Source organism: Notolepis coatsorum, assembly GCF_963971535.1.
Source record: "Notolepis coatsorum genome assembly, chromosome: 10".
NCBI classification, from domain to species: domain Eukaryota; kingdom Metazoa; phylum Chordata; class Actinopteri; order Aulopiformes; family Paralepididae; genus Notolepis; species Notolepis coatsorum.
The window spans coordinates 78,755,400-78,771,953 of record NC_140174.1 but is presented as its reverse complement, the minus strand read 5'-3'; the positions used below and the strand labels follow the sequence as shown (position 1 = coordinate 78,771,953).

General features: G+C 41.8%; 1 protein-coding gene across 2 annotated transcripts in view; it reads right to left on the bottom strand.

Annotated features, from left to right (window-relative positions):
- Nucleotides 1–9,331, bottom strand: part of LOC311235201 (kelch domain-containing protein 1-like) — a 51,165-nt gene extending 41,834 nt beyond the window's left edge. For both annotated transcript variants that reach the window (XM_084322573.1, XM_084322574.1), the window contains exons 1-3: nt 9,170–9,331; nt 8,741–8,811; nt 8,012–8,132 (exon numbers count right to left, since the gene is read on the bottom strand). In XM_084322573.1, the coding sequence (XP_084178699.1) occupies nt 8,012–8,132; nt 8,741–8,811; nt 9,170–9,274 (297 nt within the window). In that variant the 5' untranslated portion in view covers nt 9,275–9,331. The remainder of the gene's footprint in view (nt 1–8,011; nt 8,133–8,740; nt 8,812–9,169) is intronic.
- Between the last annotated feature and the right edge of the window lie 7,223 nt (nt 9,332–16,554).

The following is a 16,554-nucleotide window of genomic DNA, read 5'->3' as shown; positions in this document are numbered from 1 at the left end:
TTTTCTCAGTAGGTTCCCAATATGAACATCAAAGGCCATCTTGTCATCAATCCATATGCCCAGATATTTATAGGATGCTACTTTGTCAAGGCATGTCCCTTCCAGTGTCAGAATCGGGGGGACAGCTGTATTAGCTCGAGAGCGAGAGAAGGTCATGTACTTGGTCTTTTTTGCATTAAGGACCAGTCTTAGCCTTAGCAAGGAGTGTTGTAGTGTATTAAAAGCATCCTGTAGAAGCTCTATGGCCTGAGTTAAAGAGGAAGCCACTGTGTAAACAACTGTATCATCGGCGTATAAATGAAAACGTGCTGGGTTTATCCCATTTCCTAGTTCATTTATAAAGATGGAAAATAAGACCGGGGCCAAAATAGAACCTTGTGGAACACCTTTGTTTACAGTAAGAGCAGCTGAGGTATAATCTTCTACTGAAACACACTGAGTTCTTTCAGATAGATAGTTTTTAAACCAGCTCAAAGCCATTTTACCAAGACCTATGCAGCCAAGCCTTTGCAGTAGCAATGCATGATCCACAGAATCAAAAGCTTTAGACAGATCAACAAACAATGCTGCACAGTGTTTTTTCTTGTCCAGTGCTTCAATTATGTCATTTGAGACTAGCATAGTCGCTGAAGTAGTACTATGGCCTGATCTGAAGCCTGACTGAGACTCGTTAAGAATATTATGGTCAGTTAGAAACTTTTTCAGTTGTTCGTTTACAAGATATTCAAAGACTTTGGCCATTACAGACAGTCTGGAAATAGGGCGATAATTATTTAGGTCAGAGGGGTCTCCGCCCTTTAACAAGGGGAGAACCATGGCCGACTTCCATGAGCTAGGTAATTCACCAGCACAAAGACTGAGATTCAAAATAGAGGTTATGGGTTCTGCAATCAGACCTGCAGCAACTTTGAAGAAGAACGGCTCTATCTTGTCTGGGCCTGAAGATTTCTTTACATCTAGGCTCATTAAAGCTTTGTGAACCTGAGAGGTCAAGATGGGGGCAAAGGTGAACAGTTGATCAGGGTCAAGTGGCGGAGGACCTGGCTCTCCTTCTGCAGCGATCATCCCTGAGTTGCTAGAATCAAAGATTGAGCCAGCAGAAATAAAATGATTATTAAAGCTGTCTGCAATATCCATTTTGCCCTTGATTTCACTCTGATTTACCCTTAAGAGATCAGGAAGGCTGTTTGGAGTGATAGAACCTGAGGAGGATTTAACAAGTTTCCAAAACTTTGCAGGGTTATTCAAATTGTCATGAATTGCATTAAGATAGTAGGCACATTTAGAGTTTTTAAATCAGCTTAGTGCATTTGTTTCTTAGTGTCCTATACAGATTCCAATCTAATGGAATATTCGATTTCTTTGCTTTAGCCCAGGCAGTGTCTCTCTGTCGAATGAGAGAGGCCATAGAATCATTAAACCAGGGGTTATCTTTACCGCTTATCCTAGATGTCCTAAAAGGAGCATGCTTGTCACATATAGCCAAGAAGGTGGATTTAAAATAATTCCATGCTAACTCAACATCGGTCATAAGTGAAACAATGTGTAAATCACTATTAAAAACATCATGTAGAAACGCTTGCTCATCGAAATGTTTGAATCGTCTCTTATGAATGAAACGTGGCTTTCCTTTAGGGACCTTACAGGTTCTCACACAAGCAATTGCGCAGTGGTCGCTTATATCATTACAAAACATGCCTACTGCGGAGAAACGGTGAGGTGCGTTTGTAAGAATAACATCAATCAAAGTGGACTTCTCTAAATCTTTTTGGTTTAACCGAGTTGGCGAGTTAACTAGTTGCACCAAGCAGAGAGAGTCACAAGTGTCCTTGAAAGAGTTTTGTAAATCCGTTTGCCAGTCTCAGTTTAGGTCTCCGAGTAGAACCATCTCGGATTTAGTCCAGTTATGGAGAAGATTGGAGAGTATGTTCGTGGCTTCGCTTGTGGCAGCGGGCGGGCGGTAGCATCCGACCACTATAATGTCTGAACCATTTGGGAGCGATAGTTTAATTACAGAGAGTTCAAAGCATTTCGGTTTTGTTAGGGATTCGATGCAGGTGCAGTCTAAATGGTTTTTAACATAAATTGCAACCCCGCCCCCTTTTCCTTTTTAAGATAAAAAAAAAAATCAAAGCTCTGCCCCGAAGTTTCGATTGCCAAAAAAAGCTTCGAAGGTCAGCCCTAGTCGAAATACTTCCTAAAAAGGTCAGTGAAGGGACTAAATAAGTTTCGCAATTATGCCACAATAATGTAGAACGCCCTACCCACAGCCGTAAAGGAACGTGAATCCCTACCCTCCTTCAAAACCGCTCTCAAAGAGCACCTATGGGTGGCTACAATTAGAAACTGGCCCCGGTAAATGTCAAAATCAGCAAGGCTGCGAGTGAGAGTCTTAAACCTTTTACATACGGTAGCTAGCTTTGGCATAGATTGATTGTTTAGAATGCTAGCATGGCTAACAAATTCCAATATATTGTACTCTGGCCAGAATTCTGTTCCTTTTTGCCTCCTTGATGCACACGCACACCGAGTCGGACGTGGGCGAGAAACACGTCTATACTGAGGTCACAAACCAATTCAAGGTCAATGGGGTCAAGTTTCTGTCTGTACAAGCTGACCGACACCTTAAATACATGGAGCATGCACGTAGATGCATAGGCGATTTTAGACTCTGCGAGCAGGGGGTGCAACATTTTGACGTGAGGGGGGAAAATAATTACTTGGTGGAAACAGTTTGAGAACGAGTCAGTGTGCGCCGGCGCCACGCCGATTATATTGCAATTGGTGGATTATGAACACTTTATTATTTTTTTTAAGGTAGTTTAAAAACCACATAAGGATCGGGCAAAAATGGGGCTATTTTTCAAAAAAAATTACGATTGCATACCAAAAGTAGTTTGCGATTTATTATACTTTACTTACACATGCATGAGTCTGGTCTCTTTTGAAAGGCAACATTCTGAAGTTTCTTACGAAAAACCACAGTGCTAATGAAATAGAGTAACAGAACACACCGTTTTGTGTACTCACATTTCTGTTTAGTGGTTGCCAGATGCCCGTTTAAGTTCCAGTTGAGTAGGAGCTGGAAAACATAACTGTTCCATAGCCTGAAGTCTTAGTCATACAGGTCCAAAGTTTATAAAAATCCCACGGAAAATGAGTGTTTCAAAAAGGTTTTTGTAATGTGTGTACTGGAAATAATTCAGCGTGATTATCCAAAATGGCCACCCACTGCCATTCATTTCGCCTCTCGAGTCAAAACAAAGGACTTTTGTCTTTTTGTCACCTTCCCCCACTCTCAGCGCTCATCTGGGATCGCTTTCGGAGCAGACGCTCCTTGGCTACAACGGTGGTCAATCCTTTTCGCCATCAGCGGTGACTGGTCAGTTAAGGACCGTTCCCAACCGGACGTGGTCACTCGTCCAAACGGCTTGTCAAATGACGCTCGCCTGATGTTTCGTCTTGTAACTCAAGAATGGAATCATGCAATAGGTTGAGTGGGGTGAAGGTCGAAAGGCGGCAAATTAAACTCTCCAACAATGTATTGGTTGATCGGCGAAAACACAGCCCGGAGCAGACAGACAAGGGCAAACTGCATTCGGGCCATCCGATCTTTTAAGAGTATAATGAACAAACTTTTATAATGATGGCAAAACACTGGTACAAACTACAATACAATTTTATAATTTTGTTAATTAGTCTCATTAAAAAAACAATCAGAGCTGAGAGCAGAGCTGGCCAATCAAGGGTGGCAAATGCCCCCCCTATAAAATTGCTTATGTGTAGAAGCACGTACTCCACATCATTAACCCAACATGTGCTAAATCAACTACTTACATATCAGGAATATTTGTAAATAAAATAGGTTGTCAATGTCATCATATTAGCTAAATCATTAAAAGATGTCCAAAATACATAATCAGTATGCACCCAAAATACAACAAATACCTTTAAAAAAAATTAAAAACCACTGAAGTGACAAGAGTTTAAAATGTCAATATGTTGTGTTCATTCATTGTGTAGAGTCCCAGGTCGGCTCATTATCCCAGAGCTGGTGAGGGACGTACAGTAGCCAGGGAGAGTCATGCCTCAGTTTGAGGCTAATTGTTTTGCCGGCTACATCAGTTAGCGTCTCAAGCTGCGGCAGAGAGTTTGTTGATTAGCTGGAGTGACACGTTCAAATGGTGAAAGTGATATTTTGAACGCACTTTCAACAGTGACGTTAATATTTTCTATGGGTACATGAGAAGTAGGCCTATTGACCACATCTTTTTCCCAGGTGAACTGAAAGATAAGACGCATCACCTGATGCATCCATCATTATTACTGAATTCTGCCATTCCACTATTATCATCATCATCTTCTACTGATTACCATCATTATATTTTCTGCCTGTACCTCCCCTCTTGCCCATGCTGCTATGACACCGGCATTTCCCCAAGGGGATTAATAAGGTACACTTGACAATGACAGAAGCGATCCCTTCCATAGTGCCGCTTTCTCCCACAACAGAAAGGCCACCAGGGGCCATTCACTCACAGACCATCTGGCAGGGACGTTGTATTGGATGCATGCTCAGGTAGCGCTGTGCATCTGCACGGTTTTATGCTTGTCAACCTCACCTCATCCATGTTCAGTTACCTCTGCCCCACGCCACCACCACCAAACGTCCGGGACGTTCATGGCTAGAAGGCATCCCGATTTTGTTGATTTTTTTTTCTTTTTACCTGGAAGATTTAAAAACCTACCCTAACTAGCAACATAATGTCACATCATGACCTAAAATAGATTAAATATTTGTGTTGTGTGAGCATCCATTTTAATTTCAAGTTAATACATGTAGTAGTTCTAGTCGTGGCCTCCAGGCTCCTCCCACTCCTCCTTGGCAGCATGTTTACACCGCCATTGTAAATCATGATCAACCTCACTATAGCAACTGCCACTGGCTTTGCACCAGGTAATTATATTGACATTGTCCCTGCCGATAACACTCCTGGGCCTATGTAGCCGCTTAATGTTGTGCAGATAAACTGTTCCATCTACTGAATGAAGCCATCAGAGCTTCTCAAATTATAATGTTTCAATATGATGTCATGGGTTTTTATCCATTATAAAAGCTTGGTTGTACAAAGGTGTATAGTTTTTATTGTGGATACAGAGGCTCCATAAAAAGGTATGGCATGCAATGTGCTGCCTGGCATAACCGTACAATGTAGCCGGGAGCTATATTCATTTTAAAGCCACTTAAATACGCACCTAGAGGGAAATAAATCGAATAAATCTCATGTAAAACTAGAGAGGGGCCATGGAAAGCCCTGGCGGGTGTCGCTCCCACGACTGAAGCAGCTGGTTTCATTGCACTCCGTTAAGTAGACATGTCGCGCCACGAACATGCTCCAAGGAGCTCGACCGTGAGGCTCACTGCAATATACTTTGTGTGCACTGTGGAGTGCATTTCAGTGAGCCTCAGTCAGCCTGTACAGACAGGAGCTTGACCCCATAAGACGTTGCATTGGTTTGTAGCTAGCCATCTGCAACCGATATAAGAACAGCATGGGTTGTGCCGAGAAAGGATCGATGTTATCGATCAACATCATTGGCAAGTAAGAAATAGGACTAGGGGTCCAAAGATCTAAACATTGCCTTTAACACTTTCAGTGCCGTTCACGGATAAACACGTTTATGACGCCCAACGGTTGAGTGCCAATCACTGATTAACACGTCTCTGGATCGTTATTTCTTTTATTCGCCATTTCCATTGATAATTCATCATGGGCAGCCTGTGCAGGCTGTCCTGAATGGGTCTGATATCGCAAACATCCAATACCGCCGCCTAACGCCTTACGGCCGCTATTGCACATCCTTGGATTCTCTCTGGCTCAGCCTGTATGTTGATCTAACAAATCCAGTCCGGGTTTTCCTACTCTGGCAGTAGCACCGTTTATAACACATGGATTGGGGAGAATCAAGCGCCGTGGATTCATGTACTTTTGTGGATCATCTTGGCAACACGATCGAGATCAATACTTGGAATGGCGATCAGATAATTGGATTATTCTTTTTGCAGTACATCCTAGTCAAGGTAACTACTATATGTTATCAATCTTGCATTGATCCGAGCATGCCTTTATTGTGATCCGTGTGTGTCCTGTAACGTTACTCTACAACGTATGCCGTTGGTGATGATTGAAGCATAAACCCTATAATGCTTCCCCATTCAGCTGCAGGATATTTAATAGCACGCTTCTGAATCTCCAAGTGACTTAAAACTACGAGGTAATAAGTCATTTCTGGGACGTGATGATAAGTCTTTGGTGCGATTTATATCTGTGCGTTTTAAAAGTTGTAGTTTATGAACAAAAGCCATCTTAATCCCCCTTTATTCCTCTAGTTTTACCCCCAAAAAAGAGGCACATGAGATTTTAAAAGGGGGTGTGGCGACCAGAATTCATTGCGGATGACGTGTTGCCGATCTGATGTAAATGGTAAATGGCTGCAGTTATATAGCGATTTTATCCAAAGCGCTTTACAATTTGTTCCTCACATTTTACCGATTCACTCACATTCACACACCGACAGCAACCATGCAAGGTGCCAACCTGCTCATCGGGAGCAATTAGGGCCGGGGTCAAGTGTCTTGCTCAAGGACACATCGACATGCTGCCCGGGAATCGAACCGGGAACCTCCGGATTGCCATTGCTCTACCTCCCGAGCCACTGTCGCCCCAATGTGTGGTCCCAGTGTGATGTGTGGTCCCAGTGTGATGTGTGATCCCAGTGTGATGTGTGGTCCCAGTGTGATGTGTGGTCCCAGTGTGATCCCAGGTCCCAGTGTGATCCCAGGTCCCAGTGTGATCCCAGGTCCCAGTGTGATGTGTGGTCCCAGTGTGATCCCAGGTCCCAGTGTGATGTGTGGTCCCAGTGTGATCCCAGGTCCCAGTGTGATGTGTGGTCCCAGTGTGATCCCAGTGTGATGTGTGGTCCCAGTGTGATGTGTGGTCCCAGTGTGATCCCAGTCTGATGTGTGGTCCCAGTGTGATGTGTGGTCCCAGTGTGATCCCAGTGTGATGTGTGGTACCAGTCGATACAGTTTCTGTACACATTCCTTTGCCATCTCACTGACCAGTGATGCCAGTAACTAGTTACTAGATAACTAGTTACTCTAATCTTTTTTCAGTAAATAGTAATCCAACTTGTTACAAGCCAGTAATCTGATTACAGTTACTTTTCCAAGTGGCTGTGCGTTACTATCTCATAATGCTGATGATAAGAGAGCCGAGGGTACAGTCAGCTAGACCGGAGATCATGGGACGTGCGCTCGCACACACACACACACATTTTTACGTTTATAGCCGATTTTAGAATGGCTTCAGCATGAAGTTAAATCAACTATCCAGTCCGTTGTATAGTGTAATTTGGCTACTTGAGAGAGAGAGAGTGAGAGAGAGATTCATGTTATGCGTGACTTGCGGATGGCAACTGATGGCTGATGGCGTCTCATGATGACCTGTCTGAGCAGCCAATCATGATTTATGACATCATGCACTTTCAATAAAGCATTATTAAAAAAAATTTAAATAAAAAGTCATTCTTATGTTGTGGCAGCAGCAGGTGGGATGACGACAACTTCGTAACCTAGTTACTTTCAAAGTAACTAAGGTACTTGATAATCAAGTAATCAGTAAAGTAACTAGATTACTTTTTAAAGAAGTAATCTGTAGCATCACTGCTGTCAACACCTCAGTCAGTATCATACACGTTTCTGTCAGCCATCTGTCGGCATCATCAGGTTACGGCAAGTTCTACGAGTCACATACTTTTCATATCAAGGCTATGTTGGCCACGAAAAACACGTCAGGCAACATTTGCTCCGCTCCCTAACTCCCCCCCCTCGGCAATCACCCAATCCCAATTCAACTGGATGACATTTCTGAGAACATAATTGAAAATGACAGCTATTTTAAGTCGGAGTCGGGAGGCTCGAATTGCGGTTGCCCTTAAGCCGACTGACCTGGTTCGAGTATCCCATGACAGGTTCGCACCCGCCGAAGACGTAGAACGTGCCATTGTGATAAGAGCCGCAGAAATCAGACAAGGCCGGGGGCACCTCTCCAGACATGTCCCTCTGTTCCCTGAGAGACACAGACACAGTGAGTGAGGGGTGGGGGGGGGTTGGCCTGGCCTGTACTCATAATATTACAACTCTTTGTTCAAACACCACTGTTGTCATCAGGTGGTTGTCCTGTTGGAAACAGTATTGGTCCATACTGCCATGAATAAGAGAAAAAAAACATGCAGTAGAGACTCTTGCCAGTCGGGGGGAAAAAAGTCACCTTGTATGAGCCAGTTATATTGCTGCCGTGGCCCGTTTCCTATTCACAGTATTCCATCACAGACATCAGTCAGAAAGGAACAGATGATTGTAATTACAGGTGGTGATCATCATTAAATGCTGGGGCACTGAGCCATGTTGGTTGGCAAGACGGTCTTTGCAGCTCAGTTCCTCCTCTTTGAATGAGTCTACACAGCTGTAGGCAATTTGACTCTTTTTAGAGTTGTGACTCTGCGATTTGGCGTTACAGTGCGTTAGGAGATGTGGTGTGGGTCAAAGGAAGTCAAGTGTTTTTGTTCACATGCATTTTGGGGAATATAATGAAATAAAACATTATTGTCCAGAGATGGGATTAGATCTCAAAACTAATACCAGTAAAGCTTGGCTAACAGGAAATTAAAATCTCACCATATTCCAGCGTCCAAGTCATACAGCCATATTTCATCACTGGGCAATGTAGTCTCTGTCCCAGAAACAGACTGACGGGAAGCAAAAAGATATTAAATGAAAACGTACATCATTTAGACATTATTGTTCCGATAATCCTGCCCCCCCCCCCCCCCCCCCCCAATTTGACAAACATTCTAAATGGACCCAAATGTATTTCCTGTTGCAATGTTTGCCAATACAATAGTTGACAGGGAATACGGGTCCAAACGGTTCCCTAGCAACACAATTCCAGTGAAACTGGACGTCTATATACCCAGGGTGATTTAGGTATTTGGAAAATGTTATGAGTCTATGACAAATGCATTGTGAAAAACATGAATAAAACACTCCCCACGTCCTTAGAGTCACATGATCTTCAACAATTATATATACATTAAGTGATCTTACCTCGCAGCCTCCCCAAACATAGAGAATGTTGTCCTCTATGAACGCAGTGTGGTCGCTTCGCCCCTGCAGAGAGGTCTTCATCACCCTGTCGCTCCCTGCATCCATCCCGGACACTGGGCGACTGGCTGGCTGCGCTACAGGAACCTGCCGCGGCTGGTGACTCTCAGCGGCCGAGGGGGAAGTAACGCGAACAGGAAACACTGCAGCCGACCCGAGCAGACCTGCCTCCTGGGGGAAACCACAGCCGGCAGAGGGATGAGAGAAACGTGTTTTTCAGCATTTGGGCCGCCGGGGCCAACTAGTGCGTTTGGAATCTAGTCTACACACTCGTCTCTCACGCCCAGTGCACTCGTATTATTGTCTAATCATAACACTTCCACGTACTTGTCCAATAAATAAGAGTTTTCCCTGGATCTAAAGTAGGGGTCTACACACAATACGTCTGTCAACTGCTGCAGGTGGACTACAAGGCTAGTACCAAAGGATATCAGTCATATCATGCAAATCTATTCAAAGACGATTCAGTGTGTCAGAGAAATATTTATAGGTCTAAATATCCATAATTTACACACGTAATAGGCTTAGTGAACAGAACCAGTGGACTACGCACAAATACCTTGTTTTCTTTTTTAAACACTGCTACGTCTGATCAGGGGAATTCTAGTTATTCAGTCAGGCCTGCTGAGCTCGAATACTCTGCCACTAGGAGCGACAAGCAGCCTTTCATACAAACCAACTGTTGATTAGGATGAGGGTCAGCTGTGACGCGCAGCTGGAAGAGGCACTCTCTCATTGGCTGGAAAACCACAGATTTAACAGAAAATATTATAACAATAGTATATCTTTTTATCCAAATAATAGGTTAGTTCCCCCCCCCCCCCGCCCCTCAAACGTGTCCATAACAAATACAACGATAAGGATACTGACTTTATTATTAATATAGGTTCACATTGTCCACACAAGTTGGCGCCATTTAGGGTTACTGACTGTCAACTACTCATTAGGGATAGTGCTGATTTTTGGAACCATAGCCCCATTTTGCTACTTACCTTATACATGTTAGTTCCAAGTAACCAAGTAATTTGATTGGACAAGAGGCATTCCATGAGTTCTGATATTCAGTATAAGAGCACTGGGACTTTTATAGTTTATCTTTTTTTATTGGAAGAATTTGTACAGATTTATACATTTCAGTTATCCAAATTATACAACTTCCATTTCCTTCCCCATTCCTATCCCCTAATCCAGGGGTGGGCAATTATTTTTCCCAGGGGGCCGAATGAGCAACTGAAAATATGTTGGAGGGCCGGGCCAAAATTCCAAACTCAATTATGCATAATATACATTTTATTTCTATATAAAAAGCAGTAAATTGCATTGTTTTGACCCCTGGTAAGAGTGTGTGTTATTATTTGGCAATTAAAAGGTGAGGTTAGCTTTCAAAAATATCATTTATTCAAATATAATTTATTTCCAAAATGATAAACAAAATGTGAAACATTAATAACAAAGGGCATTTTGAGTTTCATATACTATTGAAACAAGGATTTTCTTAGCTTTCTAAAGACATCACATCATCTTATAGCAAAAATAAACAAGACATGTCACTGAACTGTATAAAGAAAAGTGTCCCATTTTTTACTTTACATGCCTATATTAAACATTTAATGTTTTCAGAACTGTGCAAAAAAAAAGAAGTGTGTGAGAAATCCAGTCTCTGTTGAGCTTTAACATGTCCATCAAAGTCAGGTTGCATGTCTGAGGTGGAGATACAAAGCACAGCTGCCAGATGTTCATCAGTGAGAGAGGATCTGTATCTGGACTTGGTAAACGTCATGACTGCGAATGTCTGTTCACATATGTAGGTGGATCCAAAGAGAACCAACATCTTCTGAGCATGTCTCCTCATGTTTGGAAAGTTCTCCTCCTTGAGAGCAGAGTAGAACTCTAGCAGTGATGCTGACTTAAAGTGCTCTTTCAGTAGTGAATCAGACTGCAGATCAATGAGTTCAAGCTGAACAACTATCAACACTGCAGGTAAAGGGAGAGGAAACCAGCTGCATTTCATCCTCAACCTTTTTGAAATCTTGAAAACGCCTTGAAAATGCATCATGCAGTGCTCCCAACATGGATGAGTACCTGTGCCGGTGATCAGCTGATGGTTTGACTTCTTTCAGGGTTTTCATGTGTTTGAGATTGTTGCTGCCTAGTTGCCTTGAAATTAATTGCAACTTTGTCATGAAGGCTTTCACATGGCTATGCATTTCATGAGCAAAAATGCCCTTGCCCTGCAGTTGTGTGTTCAGTAGGGATGGGTACCGTTCACATTTGAACCGATACGGTACCGGTACCTGTGAATTGATACCGGTTCGGCTTGCCCCGACTGCTTTGTTGTTGAATCAAGTCAAATCCCAGGTAAGCGTATATTGAGCGTGTGAACGTTGACATGAAAAAAAATAAAATAAAAAAATTATTATCATGTAATCTTTCGCGGGCCGGTCAGAATCATCCGGCCCGCGGGCCGTACAATGCCCAGGTCTGCCCTCATCTCACCCCATCCCACCCAGTGAGGGCGACGACAAACATATGTGTAAAATAAAAAATAAAAATAAAAGAAAATTTAAATAATTAAACATAAATACAGATGTGACAGACAAAGCTACGCAAAAAGAAATGAAGTCAAATTAAAAGAAAACAGAGAAAAAAATATATATATAAATAGGAAAGACAGTAATAATAATATATAATATAAGTAATACTCCATTTTAGTAGCGTAATTTCCAGATGGTAAAACAAATAAAATGGAAAGTAAATTTAACACCTTTAGCAGACCACCACAATGCCATCTCCCCAGCCATACGTGGGCTAGCAGTGTCAGGAAGGTAGATGGGGGAAGGAGGGGGGTCATGGGGTCCCAAGTTTGGAAGGAGTCATATGGGTTTTGAAATGAGATAGGAAGGGCTGCCATGTTTTGTGGAAGGTATCTCTGTGGCCTTGTGTTGTAAATCTGATTTTCTCTATATGTATAAGAGACATAACATCCCTCATCCAGTGTAAGTGTGAAGGGGGAGTGGCTGCCTTCCAGTTGAATAGGATGAGGAGTCTGGCAATGAGTGAGGCAAAGGCCATGGCATTGGATTGCCCAATAGATATTGTAGCGTTCTCCGGTGTCAGACCAAATAATGCAATAAGAGGGCATGGGTCAACAGTCACAAAAAATATGTCTGAATAAGATTTAAAAATGGAAGTCCAGAAAGGGGCCAGTGCTGGACAATTCCAAAACATATAGATAAGTGAGCCAGGGGCTTGGTGGCACCGGTCGCATGTGGGATCCATGGCAGGGTTTATCTTCGCAAGTCTAGTCTTTGACCAATATAGACGGTGGAGGAGCTTGAACTGTATCAGTGAATGGCGGGCACATATTGAAGAGTGTATTCGGGCAAGAGCATTTTCCCATTCTTTGTCTGTAAATTGATGATTTCGATCGGACTCCCAGTTTTGTCTTATAGTCAATACTGAGGAGGGTAGGGATAGGGATATGATGTTATATAGTTTAGATATTGAGCCTTTGATTGCAACCTTCACCTCCAAGATGCGGTCGATCACAGTTTTTGGAGGTATATGGGGGAACTGAGCAAATTTGCTCTTAACAAAATCACGTATCTGTAGATATCTGAAAAATTTGTTTTTGGTAAGTTAAACTTTAGGGACAATTGTGTGAAAGACATAAATGAACTGTCTTGGTACAAATCATAAATGCTCAGAATGCCATTCTTAAACCTGTTGCTGAAGGCTTCATCCACCATAGAGGGAGGGAAAGGGAAGTTTTTGTGGACAGGTGACGATGGTGACATGGCGTGGAGACCAAAGTGTTTTCTGAACTGGGACCAGATCCGGAGGGAGTGTTGTACTAAGAGGTTGTTGGTGTACTGGGCGGTTGTGACTGGGAGCGAAGAGCAAACTAAGGATTGCAGCACTGGGACTTTTAACTATAATGTGTCACTCCACTGCACAGGCAGAATATGTAATAATAAGAATAAGAATATAACATAAAACTAGTGCTGTCAGGCGATTAAAAAAAATTATCTAATTAATTACAGGATTTGTAATGAATTAATCTAATTAATCGCATTTTAATCACATAACCATTTTATGCCTGATATTATATATTCTATAATCATATTTCAAATAGCATGTGTCCGGATGGCAGAATTCAGTACTGTATCTACAAAACCTTCTGTTTAATCATCTTCCATCTATTAATTTGCTTAGATTTTTCAGGTCTGGTCAATTTGAGCATAGTGTTATTCACAGTCAAAGATAAAAAAAAGAATTTAATTGATATTCTCATTTGGTTCATTACAATTTACTCAAGCCTCGTAACACACAGTATTTCTGACACTGGGAATACATTCCCTGAGATCCATTATGTCCCTAGAATCAGATACCAAGAACATGCAAATGTCATTATAAAAAAAAAGTCTGTAAATGTGTACTCTACGTTCTTATGGAATGAATGAGATAAAAAAAAATTTAAATAATTAATTTTGAGTTAATTTTCATAACGCGATAATTTGCTGTGTAATTAATTAATCTAATTAACGAGATAAACTGACAGCCCTACATAAAACATAGAACAAAGTAATTATGCCGATAATGATAATAGTGATAACAGTAGTGAATGGCAGGATTCAATCAGTCGGTACTAATAGTGGCGATAGGATAGTATATGGTCCTAAAAGTAGATTGAGTAATCTAAACCGCCTGGGCCGGTCCTTTATACCGGTCCGGAAGCCATCAGGCTCTCTACAACAAAGGGCTTTGGCGGCCGGATCGCCTAAATATTAAAGGCAACTAACTTGTGTCTAGCCACGCCCAACTTGCGTCTAGCCACACCCCGCGGCAGCAGCAGAGCGGTGCTCTGCCGCGGAGCTCCGTCGCGGCAGCATTATGTAGCAGTAATCCCCCTTTTTTACCATCAACAACTAGCTCAACTGGCAGCGCTGCCTTGCTGTGGATCCTGCGGTCCGTTGGTGACAAGTTCGATTCCCTTAAAAAAAAAAAAAAAAACTTCTTTTTTTTTAACGTGCATTCTTTCGCCGGTTTAGTTTAGGCATGTTAACTTTAAGCATTGTTTCGGAGTTGGTTAAGGTTAAGGTTAGGCATTGTTTCGGAGTTGGTTAAGGTTAGAAGGGTTAAGTTTAGGCGCTGTTAAGGAGCTGGTTATGGTTAGAGTTTGTCTTAGAGAATGGCAATATTCTTTCGGAGTTGGTTATGGTTAAGGTTAGGCATTGTTTCGGAGTTGGTTAAGGTTAGAAGGGTTAAGTTTAGGCGCTGTTAAGGAGCTGGTTATGGTTAGAGTTTGTCTTAGAGAATGGCAATAGACAGCCTATTTCCGCGCTGCAGCTCTCTCGCGCTGCCGCGGTCACATGGGCGTAGTGGCCAATCAGAGAAACGCTAAACACAAGTTGGTTGCCGAAAATATTCACGCGGCCGGATCTGCTGCCAGAACTATCACTGTCACAACTCAAGACTTGAGAACTAGAGACTCACATCACCGTACTGACTATCTTGTATTTTGCACTAGAGACTCATATCACTGGACTATCTTGTTTGTACTTTTTATATTATATTGTATTTGTATCTATACCTTAAGTGTATCTATAGTGTGTATATACTGTAGATACTGGACTGTATAGGACTGTGAAGTATTGCATTTGACACCCGAATGTCCCCAAGCGGATCAATAAAGGATCATCTTATCTTAAATAGATTGTCCTCAGTGAGCTTGTACAGACAGGAGCTTGACCCTATTGACTGACATCAACATCACTGGTAAATTGCAAATATGGCTAGGGTTACAATAATCAGAATACATTTAAAACCGAAAAAGATAATATACTCCAGGGTGTTGTGATAGATAGAAACCTGATCAAATATGCCATCTTACATCATCTTTTATGCATGCTGGTTGATAGTCCACAATCCACAAAAACCAAGGACAACATAGGTGAAACATTGACATTTTATTATTATCTTTTTTATATGAATAATCAATGTACAGGCTATACAATAAATGAAACATGACAATGATTTATGTCAATATCAATTAGAAACTAGAAATCACTGACATAACCATATTCTGTACTGGTTTTGACATTTTGGCAACATGTTATTTTCAACCAATCACATACCAGAATCACCACTTAACACACCATTCAACTGATCACATACCAGAATGTACTGCTTGACAACACACAGAGTGCAATACACAATTGAAAGGTGTTGACAAGACTTCTCAACAGAGAGATCTTCAATATATGGTTATATTTAACCCCAAAAACAGCTGATATTCCCCACTTAAATTAAACATTAAAAAGATCAATCAGAAATAAGAAGGAGCCTTTACAGTATAGGTAACAATCAAAGATGCTTCTTAGGGATGCAGCAATGTATCACCAGTAAGTACTAGCTGATCTGGGCTTTAAAAAGCAAGACTGAAACCACCCCATTGTATTTCTTGTTACAGGCCCTTTTCACAGTGGAACAATTTGACATCACCTCGTCATTGCAGGGTAAAGTTTAACGCAACACAGGTGTAACTAATAACAAATTAGTGTTCGGTTCCATTTAGGTGTGTCACAGCCATGTGAGACGGCATGCGCTAGCTCCAACACACCTAAATGGAACCAAACCCTAATTAATGTGATTGATAACACCTGTGTTTACGCTGCAATGACATGTCAAAATAGCCGCTGTGAAAAGCGCCTATTGTTGGCAGATTGCAGAAGTGTCATTTTTGTGACCTTTTTACTGGACATGTTCTGCTTAACACAAGAGCTGAGTGAACCGAATAACTTCAACTAGGCATTTTGCTGCAAGAGTGAAAACATTTAAGTAAATGTCTCCTTTAATACACGCGGTTGTGTCCTTTATTTGTTATGGGGAGTATTTGAACCTCCGTACACTTGTGTGATACACGTTTATCTGAAGATAGGCACGCGAGAAAAGCTTTAACCTGTTTTGTAACCTGCATTTGTTCCTTACAACAATATGAGTGGGGTGGGGAGTGGGGACCCAGATATCTGTATCGACCTAAAAGAAAAACTCATCAGTACATCCCTATTGCTTTTTGTTTGGGGGTAAGATTACCTTCATCCTGACATGAGATTTACGCCACAGGTCAGAGGACATTACTAATTATATCCAAGTTATAATCCTATCCATTTAACAGTCAAGCTCAAGTGCAAATATGCAAAATACCAGAATATGAAAAAACAATGTCTTGAATTCAGAAAATTTCCTTCCAAGGAGCACGCAATCTGTACAAAGCTATCCTTTTTCTTTATTTGCTACTTCACATTACCATTCATGAATTGCAGCCA